The following is a 19,548-nucleotide window of genomic DNA, read 5'->3' as shown; positions in this document are numbered from 1 at the left end:
GTTCCCATGCATTTGCTGCCCTTGTCCTTCTAGTTGGTAGAAGTCGCAGTTTGGAAGGTGCTGTCTAAGGAGCCTTGGTGTGTTGCTGCAGTGCATCTTGTAGATGGTACACACTGCTGCTACTGTGCGTCGTTGGTGGAGGGAGTGAATGTTTGTGGATGGGGTGCCGATCAAGCAGGCTGCTTTGTCCTAGATGGTGTCGAGCTTCTTGAGTGGTGTTGGAGCTGCACCCATCCAGGCAAGTGGAGAGTATTCCATCACACTCCTGACTTGTGCCTTGTAGATGGTGGACAGGCTTTGGGGAGTCAGGAGGTGAGTTACGTGCCACAGGATTCCTAGCCTGTGACCTGCTCTTGTAGCCACAGTATTCATATGGCTACTCCAGTTCAATCTCTGGTAAATGGTAGCCCCTAGGATGTTGATAGTGGGGGATTCAGTGATGGTAATGCCATTGAATGTCAAGGGGAGATGGTTAGTTTCTCTCTTGCTGGAGATGGTCATTGCTTGGCACTTATGTGGTGCAAATGTTACTTGACACTTATCAGCCCAAGCCTGGATATTGTCCAGGTCTTCCTGCATTTCTACACGGACTGCTTCAGTATCTGAGGAGTTGTGAATGGTGCTGAACATTGTGCAATCATCAGTGAGCATCCCCACCTCTGACCTTATAATTGAAGGAAGGTCATTGATGAAGCAGCTGAAGATGGTTGGGCCTAGGACACTACCCTGAGGAACTCCTGCAGTGATGTCCTGGAGCTGAGATGATTGACCTCCAACAACCACAACCATCTTCCTTTGCGCTAGGCATGACTCCCATCAACGGAGAGTTTTCTCCCTGGTTCCAACTGACTTCAGTTTTGCTAGGGCTCCTTGATGCCATGCTCAGTCAAATGCTGCCTTGATGTCAAGGGCAGTCACTCGGACCTCACCTCATGACTTCAGCTCTTTTGTCCATGTTTGACCCAAGGCTGTGATGAGGTCAGGAGCTGAGTGGCCCTGGTGGAACCCAAACTGAGCGTCACTGAGCAGGTTATTGCTAAGCAAGTGCCGCTTGATAGCACTGGCGATGACACCTTCCATCACTTTACTGATGGTTGAGAATAGACTGATGGGGCGGTAATTGGCTGGGTTGGACTATTACCAATAGAACATTGCAGGATCTTCTTTCAGCTGAATACAGCCGACTTTCAGCAAAACACATCTAACCAAAAAATACTATAATCTCGATGCATCTTTCAATCCATAAACACATTTGTTTAATTTCCACAGCTTCCCTTCTACATCACTCGCTTCTTTAGGTGTTTTCATAAATACATCTCTGAAACTTTTCACCCTGCAAAAATGTGGCTTTTATATTGATCGACTTACGTTCCAATCCGTATGTGGCTAAAAGAGCTGAGAAAATTTTCAAGATCAGGGCGGCACAGTGGCGCAGTGGTTAGCATTGCAGCCTCACAGCTCCAGCGACCCGGGTTCAATTCTGGGTACTGCCTGTGTGGAGTTTGCAAGTTCTCCCTGTGTCTGTGTGGGTTTCCTCCGGGTGCTCCGGTTTCCTCCCACAGCCAAAAGACTTGCAGGTTGATAGGTAAATTGGCCATTATAAATTGCTCCTAGTATAGGTAGGTGGTAGGGGAATATAGGGACATGTGAGGATGTGGTAGGAATACGGGATTAGTGTAGGATTAGTATAAATGGGTGGTTAATGGTCAGCACAGACTCGGTGGGCCGAAGGGCCTGTTTCAGTGCTGTATCTCTAAAAATCACTTTTCCTGCCGTGGGGGAGTCCATTTTAACTTCTTGATTACCAAGTCTTTCTTCAAAACCCCGAGCCACCAGTCTCGCTTTAGCCTTATATGTCCCATCTGGGAGTACATATCCATCTGTGTGATAAGGCTGGCTGTCCCCTATCTTGCACTTCAGAATCGACACCAAATTCCTTCCAAGTTTCCAACTCTTTTTGTTTAGCCTTTCATTCATTTTTCTTCCTATTTGTTTGCAGCTACCATAACATCTTGACCATGAGGGCTTTTACTTCTAGTAGTGTTCCGAGATGGTTCTATAGACCTTGTTCTATTGCATACCCTAGTCAAGCCATGGCCTCTACTTGCCCTCTTATCTCTTTCTGGACTACTGCTAAAAGATCTCTTCCTCCCACGATCAGACGTTCTGTCGCCAGTACGTGATTGTTTTCTAGTACCGTTTCATCTCATTTTGCCAGTCCATAGATCTTACCTCTTGTTCAGCAATTTGAATGTTTAGCCAATGTTTGAATTTGTCCGTGGCTTTCCCTGCTCTCCCGACAATAGACTCATCTCTCCATTCAGTGGACACTTCTGGTTTGTACATTACCCTAGTACCGGCTTTAGGCAATTGTCCTTTGGGTAAAATAGCCCTGTCCTGTGCACCGGTATCTCTGTCTGTCACTATCCAGCCCTTTATCTGCCATATTCTGTTCCTCATAACTGCGAAGTATGTGAGGTCCAAGGTGCCTCATCCCCTTCTACTAATTGGTCAGATTTTGCAAGTTTATAATCAATCCCGATTAACCTAGATGAATGGACCCGAATAGTTTGACTACCATGATGGAGAATCAGTCTTCCCATCACACCCTGTCACTTTACCTGGACGTTTCCACTTTTTCTGACCCTCTCTTTTATAGTATACTAAATCCCCAGGATTAAAGTTTATCTCTGATGGTCTGATGCAATGCCATAAGGCTCGTCGAATTTTCTCTGAGACTTCTGCCTTGATGAATGCCTTTCTCCTTGCATGTGGGGCATTCAGATATGAAGAAAAGGTGGAACTAATTGTACTCCCTTCTAAGGCCAGGGGCTGATCACACAGCACAAAAGGTATTTTGGGATTCCTCCCAAAAGACCAACGGATACGGACTCTAGCCCCTGACCATTTGAAGTGAATTCTTTGCATGGACTGCCCACACCAGGGCAGATGTTAGCTTGCAGTTTGCTTGGTAGGCTAAGATCTTTTGGAACATCTGATCAATTACCGCATGATTTCTTTCACAAAGTTCATTACTGAAAAAACTTTTAGCCGCGGTGCTCATCACTACAATGTTTATATTTTTGCACGTCTCTAAACTCTTCATTGGCAAATTCCACCCCCCCCATTGGCAGTCAGGAATTTACCCAGTGCCCCCAGTCCAGCCCCTTTCCATTTTTCCATGACGTTATCTACAATTACTCTTTTATGTTTCTATCCAAGTTTATATCGTACCAAGTTTATCTTTACCATATCGTACTGTGGAAAGACTGAACCTTGTTGCCATGTCTATGAAATGCAAAATGAAAATACTTCTGTCCTTGTCCCTCATCTTTAAATCCGTAGCTACTACTTCATTAAAGTCTCTTGCTAATGGAAGACTTACAAATGCTGTGATGGTGTCCTCTGATACTTTTTGCATAGATCATATTTTTCACTAATCTCTTCAATAAGCTTAGTATACTCATCATCAAACACCCCCACATCCTTTCATAAGATTTTTAATCTGTAACAGGAGGGATGAGCAAATTGTTGATGCTTTTTGTCTCTCAAACTCCTATCACCTGATGCCATTAATACCTCTTTAACATTCTTATTAGAGATGCTAGGTTTTGTTAAAGGGATGCAATAATGTCCTGATTGGAAAGTCAGTAGATCTGCAATTTACCCCCAAAAAATTGCTTTATCATGTTCCATGTCCAATTTCATTTGTGCCTTTTTCATGGAAGGCTTGCTCAGCAGCAAGGGTATCTCACCAGATACCATATATGTACTAATAAAGTGGTTTACTCCAGCTATTCTGCATGAAATCACCACCCTTTTCAGTGACTTTAATGTGTTGTCATGCGCAAACCTGAAGCAAGTAAAACTTTCATACTCCCTGATCTTACTTTGATCGTTACTACTGAGTGAATCTAAATAAAATTTCAATCAATTCGTTCCACATACTGTGGATGTGCAACCACTGTCCAACAATGCGCAATTAAATGAATTTGCGACTAGTACACTCATTGCTGGCAGTACAATTCCCTCAGACTGATCAATATCATCATCTTCCACTTCCGAACCGTCCGTGTTATGCGTCACCTGGAATACCCTGTTCTTCCGTTTTGGACAGTTTACTACATAATGATAATTGCTGAATTACATCTGAAACACCTGTTAATAATTCCCTGGGCATTCCTGGGATCCATTCATCTGTAATTGTTACTCCATTCCTGTCATCTGCCAGATCTGCCAAAAATGTCTCCATCCTCATTTCTTTTGTCTGTGAATCTTCTGCTGTATTAATGCCTGCACCCCATATGTGAACGATCTCAAAATTCCACGAACATCGAGTCCTCCACCTTCTGTGGCACTGCAGGATGTCCCATTTGTGCCTTGAAGGCTGCTGGAAATGACTGCTTTCCCAGGATTTTTTTTTTAAAGCATCAGACACCTGATCTATAAGCGTGTCTTTTTCTGAGAATCTGACTTCAGTTAAGACCAGGAGCCTATCCATGTGCAACACATTAGCACAATCCAACAATTTGAAAGTGAGCACTGAACAAGGAATTTCCAAATAGCATTTCCGCAATCTTTTATATAGTGTGTTAAATTCTATGATATATTCCTCGATGGAATAACCATCTGTCTTTCTAAACTAATCAAAGGCTGACCATGCCTCGTATGCATTTAATCGATCACCTTTCTTGTAAATTCTATATATAAAGCTTAATAGCTGCTCCAGACCTTCCTTAGTATCCAACTGTCGGGCATCCATCACACTAAATACTTTGCACCAGATCTTGCTTTTGTTAGGAAGCGACAGTGCCAAGACCATGCCTTGTTTTCTCTTCGGTCAGGAGTTAACTCGTGTCCATATATCTACTTCATTTTTCCATAGGTCATAAGGCTCAGATTCAGAGAACATCAGTGGGAAATCATACCCTGACACATTACACTTGGTTACAGTCATTCTTCTCAAAAGTAACTCAGGTTACAACATTCTGTCTGAAAAAAACCTTCTTAATCTCCAATCTTCACCTTTTGGTAAGCTGTGCTACCATGTTAAATGAGTCCCAGCCAAATGATGAAGGTTGAAGCTTGACACAGATCCTTTTCTTCTTGGTTGGTTTATTCAGAAAATACAGCATTACAAATCTCTGCCTCCAGTTTTCTTTCTCTTTGCCCCAGCAGGCTCTCCTTATATTTGCTCTGGGGCCTTAATTAAACAATGGCCTTTACCTGTTTATCTCTAATAACATTAACCTATCATTAACAACTCAAACTCTTTTTACTCAAAGAAAACACTACGATGACATTTAATAAAGATTGCTAAAATTGCGAAGGGTTTTGATAGGTTGAGTGAGTAGGTAAAGAGTATTTCCTCTGGTTGGGGAGTCAGAAGCAAGGGATCATCAATTTAAAATTGCCACCAATGAGAATGGTTAGGAGAAATTTATTCTTGTAAAAGATTGTTAGAGTATCGGCTGCTGTTCTGTAGGGAATGTTTAAGGCAGAAATGATGGGCTGAATTTTGTGTAGGACGTGGGACTGATGCCTCCCCCCACCCCCCCCGCCCCCCGACCCCGGAGCAATCCTCTGGTCTTTTTACATCAAAGTTTCAGGAGGGAGATCCCTGTCCCTTTAAAGACGGGGACCCCACCTCCATGAGTTGCTGGCCAATCAGAGGGCTGGCAGCTCAGCAGAATCGACAGCGCCACCGGGAGCAGGGGCCGCTTCCAGTACTGCAGAGGCCTCAGACCCAGGCCCAGTGCTGGAACCCTAGACCTCAGGCAAGTGAGGTGGAGTTGCCGGGGCCAGTCTGGAAGGCTCTGGCGAGGGGTGATTGTGCAGTCCAGGGGGAGGGGGTCCTGGGAGATGAAGTGGTTCCCAGCGGGGGTCCTCCTTGAGCCACAGATTTCCCACGGAGGAGAGACCTCTCCGCATGGCAGAGGCAATCCCCCAGCACTGGTAAAATCTTAGTGGTGGCAGAAAGAGGCCCTTAAGTGGCCATTATTAGACCACTGAAGGGCCTCAATTGGCCTCTGGGCGGGAAGGCTGTTATTGGCCTATCCTGCCCACGTTAAGATCGCTGGGCGACGGGGAGGCGGGCCCTCCACCCTACGCCACCCATCGCAATTCTCCATGCCTCCCCCCACCCTGCCTCCAGCCTCACCTCAGGCGCCCATAAAATCCAGCTCCATGACTTCTTTTAAGCAAAACCCAGATAAATATTTGGAGCAGAGGAAGATACGGGCTACAGGGAGAGCTTAGGGTAGTGGTTGTACATAGAAAAGATAGGCTCAGGCACCAATGTAAAATGAATTTGGGCACAGATGGGAGTGTATATACATTTGTATATGCTAATCTGGAAGATGTAGTAAATTTTTGATAAGAGAATAGGAAATTGCTGATTATTGACAGATTAAGTGAGTTGGCAGAATACTGGTAGATAACAGTGTAATAACAGGCTATTATATAGTACATTTTGAATGCAAAGATTGGAAGATAGGAGCGTACTGTAAATGTGTAAACTGAGGGAAGGACTTGATGAATAAGGGAATTCAGGGATCCAGGTAAGTAATTGATTAAAAAATTACAGGTGCTATAAATGCAATCATAAATGGTTTATGGTATGTTGGCCTGCATCACAGGCAATTTAGAAGATAAAAGCAAGGAAGTACTACTGAGCCTATCTTAGGGCTAAAGGGATCAAGGGATATGGGGAGAAAGCGGGAACAGGATACTGAGTTTGGAAGATCAGCCATGATTGTATTGAATGGCAGTGCAGGCTCGAAGGGCTGCTGCTTCTATTTTTCTATGTTACTGTAATTGTACATAGACACTGGTCAGATCTTATTTTGAGTGTGGTGTTGAGTTTTAATTGCACTTACCTTAGGAACGGTATACTGAGCTTGGAGAAAGTTCAGCAACTATTCACCAGGATATTACCTGGGATGAAGGGACTGATAAATAATGAACGACTATGGAAACTTGGATTATATTCCTTGGGCATGAGGATGTTAAGGAATAATTTGACTGACATGTTTGTGCTAATGAAAGGAATCGACGGATGGAGAATAATTCTTCCCCCTCTTAGAACAAGCAAACATAATTTTAGAGTTGGAGATAAGGCAGTTAAACTGAACTCAAGAAAATAGAATCTTCGCAGATAACTATGAGAATGTGGAATGCCCCACCCTAGAAAGACATATATACAGAATTAATTGATATATTTAGAAGAGAAATGCATCAATTTCACTATCTTTGTAAATCTGTGAACCATTAGTTTTCCTTGTCTCTGTGATTTATTACTTTTTCTTGTAATAAAGCCAGAGGCTTTGCACTAATGGCTTCCTGTTGCTTGCTATGTGCATTGGGTCTGTGTGCAGATAACTGAAAACCTTATGTGCTGTTAGAAGTTGGATTTTATCCACTTCAACGAAAAAGGAAGCTCCTAATCTCAACCTTTTGAAATGTCCTCAGAAAACAAGGGGTGTTATGGGGTGGGGAGGGGGGAAAGGAGTTGGTGGTGTGTAGAAAAGAAACACAGCAGCCAGTACAAGGATTGAGCAGGAACAGCAAAAACAGTTGTACTATGGGTAAAACAGTTAGGACATTTCAAGATGTGAGTTAATTATCAAAATAATCAAATATGACAGGAGCTGATATTGCTACAGTTCCTTCACCAAAATTTAATTTTCCAAGTGAGAGATGTGACTGAGGTGAAAAAAGCAATGGGAGCATGATAGCATTGCATTAAAACTAGCAGATAGAACAGAATTTAGCCACATAAACAAATTTACTGCATGGGTGATAGAGCAGAAGATGCTCTTGAATCATTCAAAATGAAAATAAAAAGCACAACATAATGATGAGAAATTTGAATAGACATCTTACCTTTAAGGAAAGTGCCAGTTATGAAAGGGCTATATTTGGTTAAAGAAACTAAGCGTCTGCATAAGTGCAGATTATCAGAATGTTGTGAATATAGGCAAATGTTCAAGGAAGAAATTATCTGGATCTGAAAAATATTTGCAAATGGACAGTACTACAACAAATTAACCGCAATATAAGTAAGTGCAAGGTTCGCATAATTGTACAATTCTTTAAAAAAAACTAAATTTACCCATCAAATTATTTATTAATGTTAGAAATCCTGCAGGAAATTCCCATAACATAGGTTTCTGCCTGCAACTGGAGCCTAAACTTAAGTTGAATATTCCACCCAGACCTTGCTTGACAGGCATTTTTAGCTGCTGTAAATAAATAGTCATGTGAGATAGAATTTAAATCTTGATTCTGTGATTCAGAGTGTACTGTGAGAACTATACATAAAATTTACAAATATCGACTGAGAAGAGCAAATAGCAAAATAAAACAATTAAAAATAAAAATTAAATAAAATAATTTTATGCAATTTCTGAGCTAACATTTCGATGAGATTTTTTGTGCCACAAATGGGGGCTGAATTTACACTCGGATCCTTAAAAGCTGCTTTGATCCTAACCTCCTGACTGCTAAAGTCATCAGTCAGCTGGCCGCAGATTACAGCAAATGACCTCCTGTTCTGGTGGCAGCCAGCAGTCACTCAACAGTGAGAAAAGACTCCCTGGATATTGCTACAGCAATGACAGCTTCAGCAAACAATATGGGCAAAAATTTGCATTTGGGGTTGGGAGTCCAACATTGGAACCATTTCCAGGACCTGACTCCACACAAGGGTTGGGGGAATGGGTGGGGAATAGTCACAGCCTGCGATTTTTCCCAAGATTGGCAGCTAATTGGCTGGAGGATGGGTTTACAGCCAATTACAGCAGTTGGTGCAGAATGAAGGCAGGACTTACACAGAGCAAGCACAATTTAAAGGCATGACGGTGGCCATTATAGTGGCAGCCATCGTGCAAAGTTATAGAAGCCCAAGGTTAGCAGGAGAGGAGGCAAAGGCCTGGCACCTGTGGCAGGGCTGCCCCACGGTTATCTGGTGCAGCCCTTGAGGTTATATTGGGGGCAGTACGAGAGAGATGAGGGCTCTTGTTCCTAGAGGTTAGCAGGAGAAGGCCACCCAGCTAAACTAAGCAGGCCTGGCTGGAGGTGGCAGAAAATGTCAGTAGCAACATTGTTGTTTGGAGGATCTGGCTACAGTGTCACAAAAGGTTTAATTACCTTCTTCCCTCGGGCAAGGTGAGCTCAACATGACACCCAGGCCTCCAGGTCTGCAGACACTAGCAAACACACCAGCTGAGCAGTCTGAGGGTGCCTGATGCTCCTGAACATGGAAGAAATGTATGCCTAGGGTAATTACTGACCTGACAGCAAGGCTCTCAAGAACACAAGAAATTGGAACTGTAGACCTTTCAGCCCCTCGAACCAGCTCCGCCATTCAATGAGATCATGGATCATCTTCTACTTCAGTACCATTTCCCTGCACTATCTCCGTAACCCTTGATGTTTTTAATATGTAGAAATCTATCGATCAAACTCAACGACTGAGCCTACACAACCCTCTGGAGCAGAGAATTCCAAAGATTCACCACCCTTTGAGTGAAGAAATTCCTCCTCATCTCAGTCCTACATGGCCTGCCCCTTATTCTGAGACTCTGTCCCCTGGTTCGGGATTCTCCAGCCAGGGGAAATATCCTTCCTGCATCAACCCTGATGAGCCCTGTAAGAATTTTGTATGTTTGAGTGAGATCACCTGTCATTCTTCTAAACTCCAGAGAATAAAGGCCCAGTCTATTCAATCTTTCCTCACAGGACAATCCCTCCATCCCAGGGATTAGTTTGGTGAACCTTCGTTGCACTCCCTCAATACCAAGTATATCTTTCCTTAGGTAAGGAGACCAAAACTGCACACAGTACTCCAGGTGTGGTCTCACCAAAGCTCTATACAATTGCAGGAAGACATCTTTGCTCCTACACTCAAATCCTCTTGTAATGAAGGCCAAAATACCATTTGCCTTCTGAATTGCTAGCTGTACCTGCATGTCAGCTTTCAGTGACTCATGAATAAGGACACCCATGCCCCTTTGAAATTCAACACTTTCCAGCTTCTCACCATTTACAAAATACTCTATATTTCTGTTTTTCCTACCAAAGTGGATAACCTCACATTTCTCCACATTGTATTCCATCTGCCAAATTTTTGCCCACTCGCTGAGCCTCTCCAAATCCCCTTGAAGCATCTTTGCATCCTCCTCACAACTCACACTTACACCTAGTTTTGTGTCATCTGCAAACTTGGAAATATTACATTTAAACCCCACATCCAAATCATTGATATAGATTGTGAATAGCTGGGGCCCAAGCAGTGATCCTTGTGACACCCCACTCATCACAGTCTGCCAACCTGAGAATGACCCATTTATTTCTACTTTCTGGTTTCTGTCCTTTAACCAGCTCAGAGCCCGAGCACTGTTGAGGACCTGGCATCACTAATATTTTCAGCGTCTTATTACTGATGGCATTGGTGAGAGCGGCCAGCATTGCATTATCTCTCTCTCTATTTTGTTCTTGCGGGAGAAAAGGGTGCAGAATGCACACAGAAAGAGGAGTGTCCCAGCTCGCCATCCTCACTGCTGTGGAGGAGGCGATGGTGGACATTGCCAGGGTGGTGTCGCATGACCAAATGGGCGATGGAGAGCTGGGAATGCTGAGTGGAAAGGGTGAAAAGATATTGAAAATGTAGATGAAGGGGATGGAGTGCACTCCTCCCCATCTGACAGCATGCCACTCAGCTGCATTGGGAAGCCTCAGCTCTGCAGAGGTTTCTTCTTTCAGAGACCAGTTCACAGATCTCCTTCTTGTGTCTCCCACAGGGTCAGTCATGGAGGGGGAGGCTGCCAGTGCAGAAACATCACCAGGGGCCTATGAAGAAGCCAAACCAGCAGAGCTAGCGCCATCACATCATTTAAGCGCACCGTCTACCAACGCAGATACACCCACATCAGTGGTGGTTTGCACACGGTTAGAAAGGGAGGCATTGGGTGAAGGGCATGGTACAAGTGAGTAGGAGGAGGTAACTGAGGTAGAGGCCGTTGTGGGAAGTCCCCCTGGGAGGATGGAGGACAGACACAGCCATGCTCAGCTGGACACAGATGCAGGGCCTCGTGAGTCAGAAACAAGGCGGCTGTACTTTGACAGGCAGCGTGTGATGTGTACACATGTCGGAGTTCCCTGAGGCAGTGCGAAGTCATGGGCTCCAAATGGAGGAGTCCATTCAGCTCATGTGCACCAGCATGACTCAGGGCTTTGAACACATGAGCTCCTCCTTTGAGAGAGTGGCCAACCTTATAGAGAGCCATATCTGGCAGCACTGGCAGAATGGATGCAGGAACAGTGAAATGATATACACAGGATGCATGCCACCTTCTGTAGCATTGACCAGTCAGTGATGCTGATGGCACAGAATGGCATGGAGAGAATGCCAGTTGCACCCCAGCAGGTGCTCCCCTCCAGCGATCCAGAGCACCATCCAAGGACAGAGGCAGTCACTGATGATAATGTCACCTATCATGGGGTACCATGATCATTAGTGGCCTCCTTGGCCCCTTTGAATGGAGGACCATCTATGCAGCAGGGTCTTGTGATGGAGGCTGGCCCTGCATGGCGCCGGTGCAGCAGCCTCTGGAGGTGCCCCCACTGGCACACCCACGACGAGGACAACTGCCATGTGCATCTCAGCCGCAAGCAGGCACATGCGGGTAGGCTGCCTTCACCTCATCAAAGGCCACAAGTGGAGCACCGTAAAGGAGAACAAAGGTCACTGAGTTGGTCAGTGCACTGAGTGGTTCACTGAGGTTTATTTCATTTGTGACTGTGCACATTGTAACTTGTTAATAACACTGGAAATGTTGGGCCATGATCCCAGAAGTATAAGCTTTCATTCTTTAATGGCACGACTGCAAAAGAGGGAAGAATTGGTGAAGGGAAGCAGTGGTATTTGAAAGGGGGCACTGAGACCGCTGGACATATGTGCACCATGCATTAATAGTAAGAGTAGATCTATTCAAAGTTGTACCTTCAATAGATGTATTCTCCCAGGCAGATCAAAGTGAGTCCCAGAGCATGGAGTCCTGCTGGTTGAGTAGCACTCAGGTGATACATGCCTGGATGAGGTGTGCCCTGGCATTGACGCCATCCTGATGAGAGCATTGACTCCTGAGCTGGTCCTGGCCACCTCCCTGCTCAGCCTGTCTGCCCTGCATCTTCCTCCTGCTCCTCTTTCTCCTCCAATAAACTGTGTCAATCTAGTGCTTCACTCTCTTCAATGTCCACACCTGTCTGGAGAGCCATATTATGGAGAGCACAGTAGACCACCACGATGCATGAGACCCATGTAGGAGTGTACTGGAGGGCGTCACCCGACCGGTCCAGGCACAGGAAATGAATCATCAGAAGCCCGATGGCCTGCTCGGTGGTAGTCCTTGTGAGCAGATGGCTTTGGTTGTAGCACCTCTGAGCTTCCATCTTAGGGTCACATAAAAAGGACACAAGAAATAGGAGCAGAGGTAGACCATATGGCCCATCGAGCCTGCTCCACAATTCAATATGATCATGGCTGATCTTGGGCTTCCACTCCACTTTCCTGCCTGCTCCTCATATCCCTTGATTCCCTGCGAGACCAAAAATCTAACTATCCCAGCCTTAAATGTGTTCAATGATGGAGCATCCAAAACCCTCTGGGGTAGAGAATTCCAAAGATTCACAACCCTTTGAGTGAAGTAATTTCTCCTCATCTCAGTCCTGAATGATTAACCCCTTATCCTAAGACTGTGTCCCCATGTTCTAGATTCCCTGACCAGTGGAAACAATCTCTCAGCTTCTACCCTATCAAGCCCGATCAGAATCTTGTATGTCTCAATTAGATCACCTCTCATTCTTCTAAACTCCAGAGAATACAGGCCCAGTTTACTCAGCATCTCATTATAGGACAACCCCACCCCCCCACCCCCCATCCCAAGGACCAGTTTAGTAAATTTTCGCTGCACTGCTTGCAATGCAAGTATATCCTTTCTTAAATTGTGGAGACCAAAACTGCACACTGTATTCCAGGTGCAATCTCACCAAAGCCCTGTACAATTTTAGTAAGACTTCTTTATTCCTGTACTCCATTCCCCTTTCAATAAAGTCCAACATGCCATTTGTCTTCTGAATAGCCTGCTGCACCTGCTTGTTAACTTTGTGCGTTCCTTGTACGAGTACCCCCAAGTCTCTCTGAACATCAACACTTACCAGTTTCACACCTTTTGAAAAATATTTTGCTTTTCTATTTTTACGACCAAAGTGAACAACTTCACACTTCCCTACATTATACTCCATTTGCCATGTTGTTGGCCATTCATTTAACCTGTCAAATCTCTTTGCAGCCTCTCTACATCCTCCCCGCAGCTTACCTTTCCACTCAGCTTTGTATCATCAGCAAACTTAGATACATTACTCTCTGTCTCTTCATCCAAGTCATTAATATAGATTGTAAATAGCTGAGGCCCCAGCACTGATCCTTGCGGCATCCCACTGCCTGCCAACTTGAAAATGCCCCATTTATGCTCACTCTCTGCTTCCCGTCTGTTAACCAATCCTCTATCCACGCTAATATATTACCCCCAACACCATGAGCCCTTATCTTGCCTATTAATCTTTTATGTGGCACCTTATCGAATGTCTTTTGAAAATCCAGGTATACTACATCTATTGGTTCCCCTTTATCTACCCTACTAGTTACATCCTCAAAAAACCCGAATAAATTTGTCAAACATGATCTCCCTTTAGTAAAACCATGCTGACTTGTTCTAATCATGCTATGCTTTTCCAAGTGCAATGTTAAGACTTCCTTAATAATAGTTTCCAGCATCTTCCCAATGACTGATGTTAGGCTAACTGACCTGTAGTTCCCTGTTTTCTCTCTACCTCCTTTCTTGAAAAATGGCATAACATTTGCCAACTTCCAATCTGACAGGACCATTCCTGAATCTAAGGAATTCTGGAAAATCATAGCCAGCGCATCCACTATCCCTGCAGCTATCTCTTTTAGGACCCGAGGATGTAGGTCATCTGGTCCCACGGACTTGTCAGATTTTAGCCCCTCAAGTTTCTCCAATACTTTTTCTCGATTGATATCAATATCCTTAATTTCCTCACTTTTTAGCTCCTAGGTTACTGCCTATTTCTGGTATGGAACTTGTGTCTTCTACTGTGAAGCCAGACACAAAATATTTGTTCAATGCCTCTGCCATTTCCTCATTCCCCATGATGATTTCTCCTGTCTCCTGCCTCTAAGGGACCAATGTCAACTTTTGCTACTCTCTTCCTTTTTATGTACTTATAAAAGCTCTTACAGTCTGTTTTTATATTGTTGGCTGGTTTACTCTCATTCCATGTTTTCCCTTTTTATCAACTTTTTGGTGGCCCTTTGCTGGTTTCTAAAACACTCCCAATCCTTAGACTTGCTATTATTTTTGGCAACATTGTAAGCCTCTTCTTTAGTCTAATACTCTCCTTAACTTCCTGAATGAACCACGGATGGGTCTTTCGGGACAAGTTTTTGTTTTTGAATGGAATGTACTTTTGTTGAACCCTTTGAATTGTTTCTTTAAATGTGAGATGAGTAGCCATCTCTTCAAAGGATATCCCTTGTCCCTTAGGATCCATCCACGCTCTTTGGGGGTCAGAGTGAAGATTTGCTGCAGGCTAGACTGCTGGAGGATGAAGGAGTCGTGGCAGCTGCCAGGAAAGTGAGTGCACCCAAGCAGAAAGCTTTTATTGTGGTTGCATACTAACTGAATGTTTAGGGACTGGAAGCCCTTACTGTTGATGACTCTCACTGTTTGCCAACTCTGTGCCTTGATGGCCACTTGGGTGCAATCGATGATGCCCTGCACCTGCAGGAATCCAGCAATGGAAGTGAATCCCAATGTCCTTTGTGTCTACAAGGCCCCATCTATTTGCAATTGTAATGCTTAGCTCTCGCACATAGGGCATCAGTGACCTGCACGATACAGTGGTGTCTCCAAGGCCCACTGCTGATCCTTGGAATAAACCAGAGGCAAAGAAGTTCAAGGCCACAGGACACAGGGCATGGTGAGCAGTACTGTGAGGTCTGACGTCTTTCTCAACAAGAGCACAAATCTCAGTTACCGTCTGTCTAGATAGGCGCAGTCTCCTGCAGAACTGTTTTCCTGACATGTCCAGGTAGCTTTGGTGGTACGCTCGATGCTGAGGGTATGTCCTTCATTGCCTTCCTGCTCTTCATTCATCTTCTCTGCCCTCCTCATGTGCAGAGGTTTGCATCTTCTCCTGAGGATGTTGCTCCTAATCGCTACTCGATCCTATCTCTGAGTAGTTTTAAACTCATGCCCAGCTGCTACCTTGCTTGCGGTCAACTACACTCACACTGCTTACTGGATGCCACCCCCCACTCAATGGCCCTGTGATCCCTGGAGGTAACAACCCCTCCACTGACAGTGTGTGCACATGCCACTTTCTCTGCCAACTTAGCTCATTAGATGGCACCTGTGTGCCAGGGATGAGTCCCATGAACTTTTTTATGGGACCATGCAATTGAATGGTGTAGCCATGACTAGCTCCCTGCTGTGTTACCACGTCCTTCCACTTGGACTGTTCCTGATCCACTGTGTAACCTGTGGATCCCCACAAAAATTCCAAACTGGCCCTTGACGAGCTGACAGCAAGATCGTTAACAAGCTCAAATGGTCAATAATCGGAATCAGGTGGGTTGCCAGGTCCCGCCTTCTACCCTCCTGATCAAAATCGCCGACTATCAGAATGGTGACGACAAACTGGCATGACAGCCAGTGGCGCTAATTTATGCGCCTGCCCGCCTCCATACTCATCCCCATATGGGGACATAAATTCTGCCCTATAAATCTACTGTGGGAGTAAGAAGAAAGGAGAAATATCTTTTATAATTATTTAAATAATTGAGAAAAAGGGAGGGAGTCTTTTGGGAATCGACAAGTGAATTGCAAACATAACATTCTTGCACTGTAAGCAAATATAATAAATCCATGTGGGAAGTAGAGCAAAACTGTGTTGTAATTAGCGCTGCCAATTAATCAGTTAACTTCTTCAACTTGCGTGTTCATATTTTCAGTGATTAATCTCTAAATGCAGCTTAATTGCAGAATCTATATGGAGAGTATTTGAAGCTACTGGCAGCCTTCACTACACTCTATGTAATTCCTCACCACAGTGTGGAGTATTACTCTCGTCTGGTGTGATGTTGGCTTTTAAAAAGCGCACAGGTGAACCATTGGAACTTTTGGGCACTTTATATACTTACTGCAGACGTATGAGATGTTACAAGGAAGCAGATGGTCCTGTCCACTCCTAATATTAAAAAGTAACTGCTGGTGAAGCATAACTCCATGTATATGCATAAGCATGCATTTGTAGAACACCGTATTGGTGAGCTGCGCGCAGTTTTCAGCTAGGTATAGCCCTCCAAGTAACTTGTCTTGCAGGTTGAACTTGGCACCGAACACCTACTCGTCTTTGTTCAATACTGCAGTCTAATTCGTGCTTAAATTTCAGTTCAAGTGTTCTCCAGGGATGGCCAACAACTGACAGTGAGATTCTGTTACTGTTGCAAATTTAGTTAATCTTCTTGAGGCAGTTGAGTTTTTCAGTGAAGCACAACTATCTTCATTTACCCTCCCTTGTAGTGTCTTATTTGTCATATGTTCCTTGCTATGATCCTTACCCTTTGTTATCAGGCTTTTAAAGAGCTGGAGTATCGCCAGCAGTAATTTTGAACTGTCTCTTTATGCTGAGAATAACAAGGCTGTGGGCTGAATTGTTGGCGCGCCCCCCCCCCCCGCCTCAAGGTCAGGAACGGTGGCTGAGGCACCAAAAATAGTGCCACCAGGCAGTGTGTCAGATGTAGGACAAGGCGGACAGGCAGTTATGCTCATTTAGAGCCTTGTTATAGGTGGGTTTAGGAGGCGAACTGGGATTTTCTGGACAGCCTCCAGATTCCCGACACAAAAAGGGGCAGATCAACTACCCAGCAGCAGGCTGGTGTGCCAGCGCTCCTGGCAGGACTTTAGGCTGTCCCTGCCACAAGTGTGTGTGAAAGAACCATAGATGTTTACAGCACAGAAGGAAGTTGTTAGGTTCATCATGTCCATCTGACTCGTCACTAAAGCAATCCACAACTAATCTCATGGCCTGCTTTCTCCTCATAGCCTATATCTACTTATTGTTTCAAATATTTATCTACTCTACCCTTGAAAGATACAGTGCCTCAACTATGTTCAAACAAGTCTTTGTGTGAAGAATGATTTCTTACATAAAGAAAGAGAAAGAAAAAAATACAATCTAACTATTTTATTTTACTTCTGAACGATTTTCTTTGGCAGGATGTAAAGTGCATCAACAGAGGCATACATATTTGAGTGAGATGTCCATTTTACATAATGCTCGATTCCACTGTCCATCAACCCTGTAATTATTGTTACAGTAGAATAAGGAGGCCACTTCCTCAGTTCTATTCAGCCTCAACACCTCTGTTGTTGCAGCTTTCAGTCAGTTACCCACCACTCACAGGATGGCTGATTCTATTTATTTGGAGCTGGGAGTGGGTTGTTGATAAGGTTATTCTACTGTATCTATTGAAAGCATCTAAACAGTTTCATTTTAACACAGTGTGACAGCTGAAATCTATAATCTTTTGTACTCATCTTGGGTGCCAAGTGATAAGTTCTGATTATTTTGGCCCTTGCATCATTTCCCATAAAATACTGTTGGTTCTTCATTAACACCTCAAACTTTGGTGATTATTTAAGTTTGCACTAGTTAATACACAGGGCCCTGTTCTTTGCAGACAGAAAGAACATGTACACACATTTCACCTGTTTCAGCTAAACAAAATAAGTGACAGCCATTCACTAGTTCATTCCTCAGGGCAATACCTTGACCAATCAGAGTCAAGCTGCCTGGTTTAAATTTCAAACAAAGCTCGGCAGTTAACTGTCAGTCACCATTAACTGGTGCATTCTCCATGGCAACGCCTCTACCAATCAGAGTCCACTTGCCAACCAATCAGCACTCTCTTCTCATACAGTATAAGTTTGTTCCTTCCCTTACATTGGTGTTCTCGCAGATTGTCCTAATGAGTACAAGATGAAAAGCTTCGACAAAATGTTTCTATTTGCAGCAATACTCAAGTGCTGTACTAGCAAACAACTATGTTATAACCGGGTGAGAAAGAGGTCTAGGAATTCCCTTTCAGCTTTCACCTGGTCTTACTCTTTAACAGGGTTTTAATTTTAAATACATTGTGTTTAAAGCTCCCCCTTGGTGAATCCTTGTTCACCACTTTCCAATTATAAGGCAAAGAAATTAGCACAAACAGGCTTTCTTAGGTTTAAAGAAGAAAACGGAAATTTTTTAAAACTTAAACTCTAATTCGGATTACGCATACAGATACATGCCGCGCCCATGTTAGCATGCATACACGATACGCACATGCAAATAGAGACAGAAAAGAGCAGAAGAAAAGGTTTATGGTATTCTCTGATGGGGGAGGGGGGCGTTGCTACTGTGCTTCAAGCTCACTGTAAAGTCCTTGATTGTAGGTGGTCTTGCTTTTCGTTGGGGCCTCTAAAACCTTGTTCACTGTAGGAGACTTTTCTCTCTTGGGGTTCATGTGTCTTCAGTTCTGTGAGAAAGAGATGGAAGCGGACAGGAGAGGTTATGGCATGTCAGCCACGAGAGGTCTTGTCAGCCCAGGAGCAAACAGCTTTACGAGTTCAAATTCTATGTGGCAAGTTAAAAAAAAAACCTCCAACAGCCAGTTAGTCATGTGACTAAACTGGTCTGACCATGTCTGTTTGTGTATTCAGCCATCTTGCCAGTTAACCTGGAATGTGAGATCCTCCACCCTCAACGTCTGGTAATCAGAAGTCCATTGTGGATTAAATTGGGGCAGGGAGTAGCCCCTTTGTCCTTTCCAAGTATTGTCTGTTACTATGCAAAAATGTCTCTCCAGCCAAGGATCCATTGTGGGTTTTTTTTAACCAGTTCTTTCTTCACTCTAGTAACAGTTTATAATTAATGTTCATGTGGCGAAATTAATATGCCTCATTCTTGGCAGATGGCGGCCTGCATGACAACTATTTATTTACTAATTGATAAAGTAGTCTCAGAAGTCTCTACATTTAATCTATTGGATTGACCAAGTTATTTTCATTACCTCTGCTTTAAATGTGGTTAATGCCATTAATCTATCTAAGCCGTTCTCTACAAAACCACTGTGCAGATTAGTTCTTTCAAGTCTGTACTATAAAAGGAACAACTTCAGTATTTACAGATTGCATTGATAATGGAGCTATCACCAAAATAGCATGAATATTCCGATATACCATTGCCAAATATGCTGTTTGGCTATTTCTCCAGTGAATTTCCCATTATTAATGTAACTTGCAAATGCTGAAATATCCTGGTATTTATTAGGATATCATTATGCATGTGAGAATGTTATCCTGCCAGAAGACCCAAAGCTATGCTTCATATCGGCTAAAAATAGTGAAAGATCAGAGGACT

General features: G+C 43.9%; 1 protein-coding gene across 6 annotated transcripts in view; it reads left to right on the top strand.

Moving 5' to 3' along the window:
- Positions 1-19,548, top strand: part of galnt13 (polypeptide N-acetylgalactosaminyltransferase 13) — a 542,151-nt gene that overhangs the window by 244,956 nt on the left and 277,647 nt on the right. For 4 of the 6 annotated variants that reach the window (XM_068035305.1, XM_068035304.1, XM_068035303.1 and 1 more), the window contains exon 4: positions 14,628-14,717. The exons of the other annotated variants lie outside the window; for them this stretch is intronic. In XM_068035305.1, the coding sequence (XP_067891406.1) occupies positions 14,628-14,717 (90 nt within the window). The remainder of the gene's footprint in view (positions 1-14,627; positions 14,718-19,548) is intronic. 6 annotated transcript variants of the gene reach the window in all.

Source organism: Heterodontus francisci, chromosome 7 (genome assembly GCF_036365525.1).
Source record: "Heterodontus francisci isolate sHetFra1 chromosome 7, sHetFra1.hap1, whole genome shotgun sequence".
In the NCBI taxonomy this organism is placed as follows: domain Eukaryota; kingdom Metazoa; phylum Chordata; class Chondrichthyes; order Heterodontiformes; family Heterodontidae; genus Heterodontus; species Heterodontus francisci.
This window is presented reverse-complemented; position numbering and strand designations above follow the sequence as displayed.